Source organism: Pezoporus wallicus, unplaced genomic scaffold, assembly GCF_028554395.1.
Source record: "Pezoporus wallicus isolate ANWC-B61680 ecotype Strahan unplaced genomic scaffold, APGP_CSIRO_Pwel_v1 contig_7506, whole genome shotgun sequence".
NCBI lineage: Eukaryota > Metazoa > Chordata > Aves > Psittaciformes > Psittacidae > Pezoporus > Pezoporus wallicus.
Window position 1 is genome coordinate 1,431,134 of NW_026637546.1, and position 14,883 is coordinate 1,446,016.

Sequence of the window (14,883 nt, forward strand, 5' to 3'; positions counted from 1 at the left end):
TGAATGAATATAAAAGGATAAGATGGAATAAAAAATATTTCAGAACAATTCTAGGGCATGCAGCAGATTTGAAGAACGGACTTTTAGCTGTAGTGCCACATGGATGCTGCTGTGTCTGGATAAGTAGGAGTTTGTTTCAGTACTAGAGGTATGTTGTCACATACCTGACATTTGCTTTAGTAAGAGAGGTGCATCAAACTGAAAAAAAAACCAAGGAGACAAAGGAGGCCATTCCCTTATCAGCAGTCCTAAAAAACTTCTTTTTTGCTCCTGCTATCATAAATGAGTTTGGAGTTTGTTTCCAAAGAGGAGAGGGAGGAGACATTGCTAATCTGTCACTGCCAGGACCTGGTGTCTCATTTGATTAAGATGGGTGTATTGTTGAGTGATGTTGTGACTGTTTCCCTTAGCAATTGCATCTCTTCATTTTTTTGAAAACTAATACATATTCTAATGAGACATGTTTTGGATTGCGTAAATGACATTTAGTCCTGCGTGAAAATTAGTCAAGTAATTGCCTTCCATGTTAGGGATTGAGTTACAAATGTGTAAATGCAAAATTGCAGATAATACAATTTTATTTGTTGCTGCTTATATTTCCGTTTGTCTTAGAGAAAGCAGTCAAATACCTTCTATCTTATAAATGCCTCATATAATTGAAGAACTGTTTAGAAACGTTAGTGTCTGAAGTGCCCAACTGATCATTCATTTTCCATTTGAAAGAAGTTTAGAGATTTAACAAGAGCTTCAGCCACGAGGCAGATAAGCCATAGATGGCTAAACATTTGCTGTTTGTCATAGCTTAGGTAATTATTTTTTATATTTTCTCACCAACCACATACTCCAAAATTCCCATGCGAACCGCCGGTAGACTGGAGTTTCTTTGTTTCTATAATGGGGCACCTGCATCTGGACATTGTCTGTATGTCTCCTGTTGCTATTATTCTTCCTCTCTAGGACTTCCCCTGCACTGCTTGCAGCAGTAGCATCAAAGAAGCTTCAGTCAGTGTGCACATCTGTTTCTTGTCTCCTGTGTATTTCCATGGATCCCAGTGACAGTGCAAACATTTCCGTCCTTGCTGCCTCTCAGGTTATCTCCTTTGCCTTGTCTTCCATTCTGTTTGCCAAACAGTTTTCAGATACTTGGTGGACGGAAGGGTGGAAAACTGCCAGGGGCTATTACAGCAGATACACAACATCTTCTGGCTCTTTCGGATAAGATGAAAAAAAGGTGGTGTGGACTTTGCCTGGGTTCTATGGGGTTTAGAGTCACGTGTACCAGGGTGTTCGTATTCCTGTGAGTGCAATTTGCTGAAGAAAAAACTGTGGAACTGGGAACAAGACCACTGTGAAGCATCCAGTGCTTTCGGAGATGGTATTTTTACTTGCCAGTCTACAGGGCCTGTCCTCTACACACCCCTTTACAGTACTGGGTATCAATAGGGATGATGGCAACTGGAAGGGCAAAATAAACAGGATTGCCCTACTGTTCCTGGGTGTAAATCCTCACAAAGCTTCCTGTGGCAAAGTGCTGCTGGCAGCATGGGCAGGGATGCTGTGTTGGGGCCATTGCTCAGAGGGGATTCAAGCACTCTACCCGCTGCTGGTGATTTTAGGTGCTGAAACATTGTCCCTGAGGCAGCACAAAAACCTACAGTGCAGCTGTATGGGTGAAAACGTGGGGAGGATTTGTGCTACAGTGCAATATAGGAACATATCCATAGGATGTATACATGTCCACAGCAAGGAAAGGCGGGGGGAGGAATATCTTGGAGGAAAGTGATATCAGATGATTGGCAGTTCAGCTGAAATAGATGGGGTCAGCATGGGTAGGGAAGGGCAACCTGGATGCCAGTCTGCTGCTTCTGCACCCCAAGAAACACCCTCTGTCAACAAGTCATAGTTAAGAATAAAGGAGTACAAGCCTGGTGTGACTGGGATGGAGTGCATGGATTTGCCACCTGTGGTGGAAAGGGGACAACAGTGGGAGGAACTCGACTCACCTCCCATTGGGGATCACACCATGGGGAGTCATATGTCAACTAAACCAGTGGCAACCCCCCGTGAGAAGTCCTATACAAGGGCTTCATGTCAATAGGACTACAAATTCCTGTTAAAGCTGAGGCAGGCCCCCAACTCCCTGCAGCCCTGGAGCTGAAGTGGTTAAATGCAAGTTGGGGGCCACTGCGTGACCCTCGTTTCACCGCAGCAAAGTGCAGGATGCTGCTGACATCAAAGGCAGTAAGTAGGTCAGCTAAAACTTGGGCTTGCATTATGCACAAGATGGCCAAGTCGTGTGTCTATCCATGTCACCCTGCAGTATGGCACTGCCATGGGCAGTTTTGTACTGAGTGTGCAGGGCCTTAGGGCTGAGGTTCGACATGCCTGGTCTGGCTGATCCTTAGTCTGTGTTACTTGGTTTACCTGTGACAGCAGTTTATCTAACCACTGAGGTGTCTATTGCTAATTTGTTTTACTTTTTTATCCTTGTATGTTACTACCATAGATTTTTTTAGAGCTAGCGGCAACAAGCCACCATTCTGTGTAGAATGAGGTATTTATGGCTGTAATGTAATGATTCAGCATGATGATTGATACAGTATATGTGGCCTTGAGAAGTGGAGACAACAATGTTGTGTAAAGGAGTACAGGCGTGGGGTGATAAGAGATGGGGCACAGGCTTAGCACTGGGATCCTACTGCTAAAAACAATTGACTCATGGTGAATTAAAACAATGCAGATCTAGATAAAACTGGGTTTAAAGGTAAAAAATGAGAACAGATTCCTGGTGTCTAGGATTTGTAAATGTATATACTTCCTTATCTGGACCTTTAATATGTCAGCTGCATTTTGAAGTGGGAGTATGTTAGATTCTGCCGATTTAGCTAACATGGTAAAGGCAATGGTAGGGCTGTGTTTAACATGTGGGACAGTCAGATAAAGATGTATTATATTGCACCATGGGTGAAAGCAAACGTTGGTTTGTCTTGTATCAGGAGCATGTGTTTTATAACTGGCACTCCCATACACAGAAAAATACTTGAGTTTATTGTGCTGACTGTACCTGTGATGCAACAGAGGCAGTGGAAATGCCAGTGGTTTTATATGAACCCTGATAACCGGTGGTTTTTTAAAGTATTTTTTATGAAATATTATTATATAACATTATTAATAATAATATAGTATTAAATTATTTTTAAACTATAGGCTGTTATACAGCAAATGTTTCTTTTTTTTTTTTTTTTTTTTAATCCTTCACAAGTCCTTGAGGGTTCAAACTTCATTTCACTTACACGTTTCTGTATTTTCCCTTATGGTATTTTCCAGGAAAGTCACATACAGTACCTTTTAAAGTTACCTACATGTTACTATGCATAAGTTCCTTATTTTAGCTGTTGTCTGCTTAGTTAACAGGGCTGAGGTGTGGCTACCTTCATATATGACAGCAGACTTTGGGGAGGTGGGTGGAATCTGAGTTTAAAGACTTTAAAACTACCCATTTTTACTTAAGTTTTATTAGGAAACTATTCTTCAGATATCCAAGTGTGGGGCAAACTTGCTTGGGTTAATTTGCTCCGCTTTCCTCAGAATGAACTTTCCTAGTTTATAAATTGCCTTATGGGCTGGCTTTCCTCTGCTAGGGACATCATACCCGTTTTTGCAGAAGGCAAGTAGAGAAGGCCGTATCTTTGTGTCTCGTTCTTCTTGTTGCCAGAACTGTGTCTACCTCACAAGAAGCCCTTCCTTATTCCTTTTGTTGTTTAAACAAAGGCCGCGTTGACATGACATTATAACTGTATTTTCTAGGAGGACAGTTACAGAACTGTAGAATTATAGAATCATAGTTTGGGTTGGAAGGGACCTTTAAAGGTCACCTATAGCCCCCCTCCTCCCCCGCGCTGAGCACATATTCAACTACATCATGTTGCTCATAAATAATAGACTGAATAAACAAAATTTCTTAATTGTAACATTTGTTTTGCTTCTCTATAAAAATTCTGCTACTTTTTTTTTTTCCTGAAAACATCCCTGTGGGATCAGCATCTGCCTCAGATGAACTGAAGGAGGATGAGTAAAAATCAAACCTGTCAGCTTCTGGAGTTCTGGTTTGCAAACAAGGGCATCAGAAAGCCTGATACCACGAAGGGCAACTCTTCCAAGTTAGGACTGTAAAGCAACATGCTGCTTGGGCTGCAACAAAGAATATACAACCCTGTAACTGAATTTTACTCCATGAAGAGCTCTGCTGTTGTCTCCAGAGGAACAGAATTTGTCTCCGACTGGGGATTTATCCCAGCTCGGCCCTTAATTCGTGATTTCTTTGCCTGCATCTTTTTTGGTAATTGAGTCTCTCATAGGAGAGCAAACGTCACAAAACCGAGTATTTGCTGTCATCTAGTGGTAACATTTATTTTAGCAACTATTAGCTCTGTAACAATGCGATTTTAGTTTTCTCCTGGGAAATTCTGAATCTGATCACCTTTTTATGCTCTTTTCTAGGTAGTAAAGGAGAGGATTTATGAGTACTAAAAGGCCTATATTATTTTTCTGTGGTTCAGTCTAAAATCATAGTCGGATTTTTTTTCCTGCTATATGCTCTTTTTCCTGCTCTTTCTTTTAAACCTAAGAGAATTCTGACACTAAGAAGAAATTGTGTGGGATCCACAAAGACAAACTTCCAAGTTTCTGTGAACCTCATTTTAACTATCATCTGTGTTATAACAATGTGCATTAAAAAGGAGAAAATTACATTGTCATATGTTTTCCAAGTATGCTTCCATCCCTTTCCACTTGACTGTGATCTTAGGAGAGCTGAAAGACAAGCTTGTAAGTTTTGAACCAAGACCGCTCCAGAAGAATTACTTAAATGTTAAGGCAGGCTTAGCTTCCACACGGGAGAAAAGCTAAAAATAAAGGTTCAGAAACATCAGGAAGCCGCCACTTTGGTAGGGTGTTTGCTGGTTAATCATGTACCCATGGGAGAGGCTGGTAGGGAAATAGCACCACTGACAAAAACTGATTCAAAGTAAAACCTGACAGGCAAAAGACCAATAACAGCCAGTCAAACCAGCATCCTCAGTAAAAGTGGTAGGTATAAACAACCCTTTGCTTCTGTGCAAGGGGAGCCATCTCTGATAAGGAACTTGTAATTCTAGAGTAAAGAAAAAAAGTTGCATGTTACTTCTCCACAAGCATTGTGGTCTAAAAAAAGCCGGTTTTTCAAGCCAGTTCCATGACAGAGTAATTTTTTTAAAGCAAAGACCTCAACCAACACATGGACTGGAGGTATAAAAAATCCATTAACTCAGTGTCTCTGAGTTTCCCTACTCAGAGGAAATGCCTTACTTAATGCCTGCAATTGATACTTCATTTTAGTTTAGATAACTTTCTACGGCAACAGCCAAGTACAGCTACACTGGTTTTCCAGAGCGCATCGAATCTTTGTTCCACTTACACTTTCACAGGATCTAAGGGGGAAATTCTGAAATTGTCCTGGATTTACCTCAGCCAACGCCGCAAGCAGAAGGCACACCAAAGCTGAACGGCAAGTTTGCCTAACTTACAAGTGCCCAAAGACATACATCCAGGCGGATATCCCTAACTAAGCACCCTTCCTGGCTTGCAGGTCGTGAGAACCGAGAGCGAGATTCTCAGAGATGAGCCAGAGGATATGGCAGACCACAGAACGGAAAAATAAATCAGACTTCTCCTGCGGCTGGACGCTCGAAGAGCAGACTTCAATGAAGACCAGACTTTAACGAAGAGCAGACTTCAATGAAGACCAGACTTTAACGAAGAGCAGACTTCAATGAAGACCAGACTAATACAGACCAGACTTTAATACAGACCAGACATGCAGCAGCAGGAGGCGCTGCTCGACCGCTTTCCACACTGAGGGTGGTACCTGCAACTGCCTGAGGTTCTGGCCGGAAATCAGGGCTCACGCACGGATGTTTGGGGAACATCCTGAAATTATGCCTTTTACTCACTTTGTGTGACGTTTTTCTGACTCTTAAAGTCAGTGGTTCTTTCTGTATTGCTTGTATCAATCTAAAATACTGCTTTTCTATCATCTGACCTCAGTGGCCAAAGAAACAATCAGATCCACTTGAATATGGATATGCTGTTTAGCAGACACAACATATTTCTGTAAGAATTTTTATTTCTTTTCCTCAGCTATAGTCGAAAGATAAAATGAGTTTCCTAGAAAATTCAAATTTTCAGCTAGAATTTGGAGCATGTGTGCTGAAAAATTACTTGACCCTTGAGATGAGAAGGGGACTCTTAAAAAGAGAAAAATCGCATGTGCTTTGCCCAGTAGTATTCCCCCAAATGGCAGGGCCAGAAACAGCAGGCAGAGAAGTGTGAAGTTCACAATGTGTTTTCCAGTGGGGGCAAAATCTAATGCAGGAAATCTTTCAGCAATTATACAAAGTGATCAAAACCATGATATTGACACTGGAATTCTGCGTGTGATCCTTTCTAAAAATAGGGCTTTTTAATCCCCAGGTCTTAAAGGCCAGTGAACTTTTTCAGTGAACTGATGGACTTCAATATATTGTGATTTCCCTAAAAGCTCAGAAGGAAATCTGCTATTAAAATTCCCCTACCTTTGCCCTCCTCCTCTTCCCCCCCCCCCCCCTTGAAGGAGCTGTTTTTTCATGCCACTGCCTTCTTCCATTCTATTGTATTCCTGAATAGTTTTTGTCTTGGGTCCTTGTCAGAGACACTGTGACTCAAAGCAGGGGTGATGACATTTTGCTTTTTCCACCATGATATATTGTTGTAGAAGCCAGTATATATAAGACAAGGAATCCCTGTACCAAACAATCATTATGGTGAGCGTGGATCTTCATTCTGTTTATTACCAGAAGGGGCATCAGGGGAACATTTCCTGCTCTGTTTTTAAACTTTGTGTATGTTTTGACTTAATGTTAAAAAATCCCAGACTTTTTAAGTGAATGGTCAGTAGATCTGCACTATAAATTCAGTCTCTGCTTCGTGTACCAATCTGTTAGTATGGCAAGAAGCCCAGCATTCTCTGTTACTTTCACTACCTTGCATCGCTGGATCTGGCAGATAGACAGCCAGGGGACATTTGAGAGTGTATTACTTCTGTATTATCACTGCCAAGTTCCCAGGATCAAACCATCATGCCTCAGCTGAGATTTTCATTTTACTTAGTAATTCCACCACTGAAAAGCATGAGCATACATAGAGATGTTCTAGCCTGTAAGGAGTGGACTTTAGACCATGAGGTAATTTTTATGCCAGGCTTCTGCAGTTAACTAGTGGGTGACCACATGGAAAAGGCCAGTCATTTGTCAGTATCTGTCAAAAGGCATATTTTATCATGTTTATAGAACATGATGTCACTTGAGTGTTACAGCCCAGAGGGCGTAGTTTTGTGTCACTCTCATTGGGTGCAGTAGTAGTACCTATTTCTAGCACCTCTGAAAATCAGACCTGAAATTTGCAGGTCTGTGGAAGTAGGACTGACTTGTGTTTTATTCCTGTATATCATGTGCCAGCATATCAATCACATGGATAAAGTTTCCACTCTTAACCAGTGACAGAACTGGTAAATAGCCATAAATGGAAATGTAAGGCTTCCACAGTGTATATGGAATAAGCTCCCGCTAAATCAGGCCTTGATGACACAGTACTTACTTGGCAGTACAAACACCTTCTTGAAAAGGATGTATCTATCTCCATCACACAGTCTAGCAAGACTGTGGTGACCGCACACTTCATTTTACATATAGTAAGATAAATTAAATTACTTATTTGCAGTTAGAAAAAAGTATGAAGCTCTTGACAGTGGGCAAAACTAAGGATGTGAAGCATCCTTCTATGTTCAGCAATTCCACATGGAGTTTGTGTAGGACTCAGAGGATCTGTCACTTCCTGAGCAGGAATTTAAGTAGCTAATTACAAAATGTTATTATTTGATAATGTCAGTATTTTAGATGGGTTAAGTATATTTCCAGATTTTGTGGAGAATTCACACAGGGTACATGTCAGACATCTTTGGTTTTTTGGGATTGCATTTCTGCTTCATTCATTCTGGGCATTAAGTATATTGAAGCATATTTATGGGATAGTAGGAGGGAATTGTACTGCAGAGGGTCCTCTCCAACTGCCTTATCCTCCCATGAGAGAGAACTTTGTAGCTCTTTCCTGACCCTGGCCTTTCCCTTTCATTCCCACTGCAGCTCTTTTCCACCCTTGCGTCATGTTACTTCCCCATCTGTACTTAATTAAATGACAGCAACAAACATTGCATGTGCTGAGGTTTCATTGTTCTACCCTGAACTTTCTGGTATCAATTTATTTTTAATTTCCACTTAGAAAAAGAAAAAAATATATATATAAGAAATCACATCTGTATATAAATCCCAACATGAACTCAAGTGAAAAAATGCAGACTTCCTTACCAGAAGATGCCCCCTGCCGATGTCCTAACTCCTAATATTGGTGTCCAAAGAACTGTACAAATTTTCCAGCTGATTTCAATGACTGAATCTAGCAGCTGTTTAACAAAGGTTACTGAACAATACTGACAAGAACTCAAATAATGTACTACTTAAGGCATTTTTATCAATGCAGCGTTTATTACACCCTGTGTTCCCCCTGTGCTAGTCTAGACAGGCTGCCTAATGAGAAGCTGTAATTCTTGCAGAAGCATATCCACTGTACTCTGGATTTCAGACATCCAGCAAAAGCTGCTGCACAGCAATGCCTCTTTCAGTCTACATGGCCATTTAACAAACCTTGCATGTGGAGTAAGACTTTAAACAGCTGTTACTGTTTCCCTTAAACTACAAGGAGTGCGTTAACAGGTGACAGGTCTAAGAAAGCTGTGTAAATAAGTAGAATGGTGCCCTCGGTAGTGAGGCAACATATTCAGAGGAGAAACACTGCAATACCCCCCTTCAGGACTGGAGAGAAGGCTGACTTAGACTCCCAGGAATTGCATTTTGTTTCCTCTCCCGTGCTGGTGAGTCACATTCCAAGCTGCTGTTAAGGCGATAGGAGAATTAAAGTGTCAGCTGCTTCCCCTGCTCGTTCCAGTCCTGGCAGCGGAGGCTAAACCAGCAATGGAGCTGCTGAACTGAATGTGACGGCACTAGAGAGGGGACAAAGACGCTTGTGTCCATGTTCAGATTCTGCTTCTTCCCCATTCTTGCCCCCAGGCAAGAACCACTACATGAGGGACCTGTTGTTCATACCCTTGCTAACACCTCTTAGCCTAGCATTCAATGCACTTGCCTGAGTATTTGTATGTAATTACTTGTTGAAAACAAGAACAATGGGACTGGTCTGCCAGTAATGCTGGAAAATGAAAAAACGCTACTAATTCTAAGCTATTCAAAGCAGTAATCTGAGTAGATATATTGTTAGAGTTTTGAGATGGATATTTATCTTGATTTCCCCTGCTATGCACAGAAGTGTATGAATAAACTTTCCACAGCTGTGGAAAATGCAGTTCAGTGGCAGAATGAGAGTTTGAACTGCAAAGTATGGCATCATGGGGCTGAATTAATGATGAGTTTCCACATTTCTATTACAAACACATATAGCATGAAACAACTGTAAAAAATGTGTTTCTGCCTAAAAGTAGGGTTTTATACTAGCACTGAATGGTGAACTTGGTAGTGCAATAGTGAAGGAGCAATACTTGCTTAGGTAATGGTGCAGGTATAGTTCTGCTGCAATGTTTGCAAGACACAAAAGATCTTTCCTTAACAGAAAGGAAGTTTCGGGTCTACAGCAATTTCTTGCATATGAGCAGTAAATCAGAGCTGAGACAGACTTCTATAATCTACCTTTTAGAAGATTCATTAGTAGTTCCTGCATCTTGCAGATGGGACACTTCTGGTCACCAGGTCAACTGAATTAGAGTGTGGCTACAGAGGGATTCTGTTGCTGTGGGACTAATTTCTTTCCTTTGAGTCAACACAGATAACAACCCAGTGCTCAGCTCAGAGTATGAAAAAAAAAAAATGACTGAAAGGGACACAGAAAGGCACCAGTACAATGCTGGTAAAAAAATGCTGAGGAAACACAAAAAATGATAACTCTTAATGTAATTAATATTGCCTCAGTCAATTGCATGAGACAAATTATGGTAAACACCTTAAGGCTCAGTAATTAAAAAGCTTTAAGAATCAAAGTAAGGGTTGAAAACATTCCTGACCTAGATAGTGTATGTCAAACCCAGCTTGCAAAATTGGCAGTCAGACAGCTAATTGCTTTACTTGGAAATGGAACAAATTTAACATGTATCCTACCACTCCATTAAGTTGTTTTTTATTTCAACAACCTTTCAAAAACTAACTCACAACACACTATGGTAATACTACAAATATATTTAGCTGTTGTTTTCCAAGAAGGCATTCCAGGCTTTTAATATAACCCATATTGATAGTTATTCCTTTGTCAGAGATATGTAGCAGTAACCACTTAATGTACTACAATATTGGCAATTTTCAGAGACCTCCACTTTCCAAAGAGACCTGCTGAGAGCAGAACTGCTTGTGGGACTTGCATTGCTATAAAGGAGAACCTGAAAACCTTCTCCATGCATAACTGTATCAACACAATGCTAATCCAGGTACTAGAAAACTGAAGCATGTATTTAAACAAGTAAAACATTGTCCTTTTCTTCATCTTTTGCATTAGAATGTTCAGGCTCCCTACATCAACCTTTTTATGCTTTGCACTGCTACTGTGAAGGCTGGTGGGGTTTTTTGTTTGGGTGTTTTTTTTTTTTTTATTTGCAACGAAACTTGAGCTTCTCATGAAATAGCATGGCTTTGGGAAAATGAGTTTTCCAATGTATTAGAGGAAAACAGGGGTCACATAAACTTTTGCTTGGATTTATGTCAAGCAGAGCCTAGAGTGAACTAAAAAATGTACAGTGATCTTTACAACACCATTACATTCCTGGTAGGGTCAGTCAAGGTGGTGCTCAGACAGTGAAATTATTTTTTTTATTCTTCAGCACTGTTTATGCAAATGATACAGGTGAAGACAAACTCTTCTGGAAAATTGCTGCTGCTTGTCCCTCTTAAATGTGTATTTTGGGAATGTCAGCATTTGCAGTTTTTAAAACTGATTCAAACTTAGCATTTTCTTCCAAATGCCAAACGCTTTTCCCTATCCAGTTCTCTATTTTGAACACCCTTACTTTGTTTCTTACTTTGGTCATGATGTTTTCCTTTATTTTGCACTTGGAACTTACCATCTGCTCTTCCAGTGCTTTTGACCTTTGTTGCTGTTTCCTTGTTGAGTACTTGCTGTGGTAGATAGCAGTTATCTGATTCCATTTCAGCTCTCACTAATGCAGACTATATATTGTGGCTTCACTACTGACAGTGCCCAAAACTGTTTAAGGCATAACAACCTCACCTGTAGTTGCATTTTGTTTACATTACGGATGTGAGAACTGGCATTTCCATACTGCAGAATTTTCCTTTTGTTATTTAAAAAGCATTCTGAATCAGTACAGGAAGCCACAAATATAGCTACAGACTAGGACCGTCTAACAAAAGAGAAAGCTGAAATTACTGATTCCCCATATCTGCTCTGGCCCTCTTGTCGGAGTATATGGCAGTATATAGAGTATACAGAATTCCTGTATTGGCTTCAGTGGATTAGTCTATTTAGATTAAACTGTTGGGCCTTGCCTACCACAGCATGTATAGCGTTCTACTGCGAAGGCAGCAGTCACTGCCAAAAGGATGTGTGAGTACCTAACAGTCATGTTACTCTGTCTGCTACAAGCCACTAAAGAGTCTGCGGAGACAGGGCTCAAAACCACGACTGAGTTCCTCTGGTTACCATTCATCAGGTGACTCTCACTGGCTCTTAATGAACTCTTAGTCTATGAAACAAACAAAGGCACTTCACCCCATGTTTGCCTGGCCACCTGCTGTTACACAGCTGATGTTGTTGAGCCATGGCACTCCATCGTGCTGCTCAGCAGTTTATGAGCAGACTCCTTCATACAGACTTGAATTATGCCTTACAAAACTATTTCTGTCTGCTCAGGTGCAGGTCAACACCGGGGGTTTCTTAAGCACCATAATGACATCTAGGTTACATGACTACTTTTCCCATCTCTCCAGCCAACAGAGTTGTCCTGGTAAAATACACTGTTGTGTGGGCCCAGTGTGAAACAAGCATTTGGGTGGAAAATTTCAGCTGATATTTGACAGCCATAAGCGTCTGTAAACACAACCTTTATACTGGAAAATGTCAGGCATCCTCGCAATTGCCCGTGCCATCACCTCTGCATTTAATCTAAGCAGAGTGAATATAAACGTCAATGAACTTGGCCTCACTGCATCCCTATGAAATACCTTACAGTTTTTCAAAGGGAAAAGCACCTTCAGAGGGTTGCTCAGCCTTACTGGGAGGAAGCCTGGACAGAAACCAGCATGATCGGGCCACACTCTTCCTACAGAAACTTGCTTTAGAGTGGTGTAGTAAAAAACAGTAAAGAAAATTCAAAATCGATTCCCCTTGCATAAGGTTTAGTAGTGGAAGAGCTTGCTCATGCTTGTATTGCCTGTTGTGGGCTCTCACACGGGACAACACCAGTCCCGCTCCTACCCAGGCTGCGGCCTGACCGGTTGCCCGCTGCGGCAGGCGCTGCCCCTGCCGTCACCTGGGAGGTGGTAGGGCGGCGAGGGGCGGCGGGGTGGTCCCTGCTGCTCCCGAGCCCGGCGGGGGCCGGTGGGGTCGGGCGAGGCGCTGACAGACCGTGATCCCGCCAAGCAAGTGTGCCGCGCCTGCTCGCCCTGCCCGCCCGCCTGCCTCCGGTTACAGCCCTGGCAGGGGACCGCGATTCCCGGCGTCGCTTTCCAGGGTTATTTTTGTCCGGGGCCGCCGCTCGCCGCTGGCAGCGGGCTGGCAAGACCCGGCCCTTCTCGCGGGCGGCGAGGCGCCGCCGGGGGCCCCGCGGGGCGGTGCAGAGGCGGCGCGCACCCCGCACCCACCCGGCTCCGCCGCGGCGCCGGGGGCCCGTCGGCGGGCCCGCCTCCGGCAGCGAGCCCGGCCCCACGCCGGGACACTCCTGTCCGCTCTCCGCAGCTTGCGTGAGGGGCCGCCGCTGCCGAGCGGGGCCACAGCGGGCGGGTGGAGCGCCGCCATGGAGCGGACCCCCATCCCCGTGCTCACCGTGCAGACGGCGCCCTACGAGGACCAGCGGCCGACGGGCGGCGGGGGGCTGCGGCGGCCCACGGCACTCTTCGAGAGCCAGCGCAACTACCTGCCCAACTTCGTGCAGAGCCTCCTCTCCTCTGTCGACCTCCGCGACCGCCAGGGCTGCACCATGGTGGTGGGCAGCGACGGCAGGTACTTCAGCAGGACGGCCATCGAGATCGTCGTCCAGATGGCCGCGGCCAACGGGGTAAGCTGGCCGCTCGCCCTCCCGCCGTCCCCTCGGGGCCGCCTGCTTCTGCCAGCACGGGCTCCTGCTCGCTGTGGGGAAGCGCGGAGCCGTCCAGCGGGAACGGGGCACGGGGGTTTAGTGTCATAACCCGGGCAGCGCTGAGTACACAGATCAGACCGGTGCCACCTTCGGGCGTGGAGCACCCGGTGTGTCTCTGTGCATCACCCGGGCAGGCTGCTGCAGACTGCCGCGCGCGCCGTCCCGGGTTGGTTTAGACTGAGGCAGGAGCGGGAGTTGAAAACAAGGTTGGCTGTGCAGAATCAAATGCAGCAGAATTAAAAATGCGGGAGGCGAAGGAATCAGATGTAGATATCTACTGCTCAGGATCTTTTAAAAGTGCTCAGGGAAAACGGTATTATTGAAGCAAGAGGAATTCAGCAATTTGGCTGCATCTTAAGAGCAAATTATGAAATGCAAGAAGACAACCGTGGCAAATACCTCTGCGATCAAACGGGTTATAGCTTTTCTTGTGCAGTATTGAAAATAGGAAAGAGCTCAGGAAGAAAAGGGGTGTCTTCTGGTAAATGCATGCACATTCAGGTGTCAGTGTGTATATACAGAAAGGTGGAAATGCCGAATGGTGCAGACTTTAAGTCTCTCCTTCAAAGCAGAGTTGAAGCTGCTGTGTCTCGTGATGGCTAAATTGATTCTTCAGATCTGGTGACAGAAGTGATACATACATACATACATACATATACATACATATATATATTTTTTTTGGTAGTGAATTTACTTTTTCTTAATTGTTTTGAAAAGCTTAATTCTTTAAATGCAGGCCTGTTTTATAACCAGGAGATCTTTCAACTTTGAAATGAATCTCTGTATGTGTCTAAATTTCCCCTGTTTATTTATTGTCACCTACAAGCTGTAAGGATTAGCCAGCCTGGTATCAATAATAAGTATTTTAAACTTATTTCTAAAGCATGTTTTCACTGGTACAGTCAAGCAGACACTGGGTGATACCTGAGATTTCGGAGAGGCTGGCTGTATTACATACTGGATAGTTTTTGCAAACTTGCTGCTCACAGGGGTTTGGTATAGTCTGGGGCTTACATGGCCTTGGGTGTGAGGAGGGCTGCTGGGGGGCACACCTGTGAAGGTGGGGACACTGGCCAGGGCAGCGTGGTGGTGGTGGTTTGTCCACAGCGGCGGGGAGAGGGCATGCAGGGAGCGAGTGCAAAGCAGGGGAACCTGGCTGGTGTGAGGGGTATTGTGAGGGGCGTGGGGTGGGTCTGGAGGAGTGCTGTTCCCTACCCTGTGTAGCTCAGTCAAGCTGGTGGAATTGTACCTGTTGACCAGGTGGGATAAAGTGCAGCAACAGCTAATGCGAGGCCCTGCATCGAGAGCTGTCCTGCTGAGGCTGAGGTCCTTGCCTGCCCTTGCAACACTGGTAGGAGCTATGAAGTAGGTTACAGCCACAA

General features: G+C 43.8%; 1 protein-coding gene across 1 annotated transcript in view; it reads left to right on the forward strand.

Annotated features, from left to right (window-relative positions):
- The first annotated feature begins 13,004 nt into the window (after nucleotides 1–13,004).
- The window catches only part of PGM5 (phosphoglucomutase 5), a 67,073-nt gene continuing 65,194 nt past the window's right edge, over nucleotides 13,005–14,883 (forward strand). Inside the window, exon 1 of the mRNA XM_057406105.1 lies at nucleotides 13,005–13,420. Coding sequence (XP_057262088.1) covers nucleotides 13,160–13,420 — 261 coding nt within the window. The 5' untranslated portion in view covers nucleotides 13,005–13,159. The remainder of the gene's footprint in view (nucleotides 13,421–14,883) is intronic.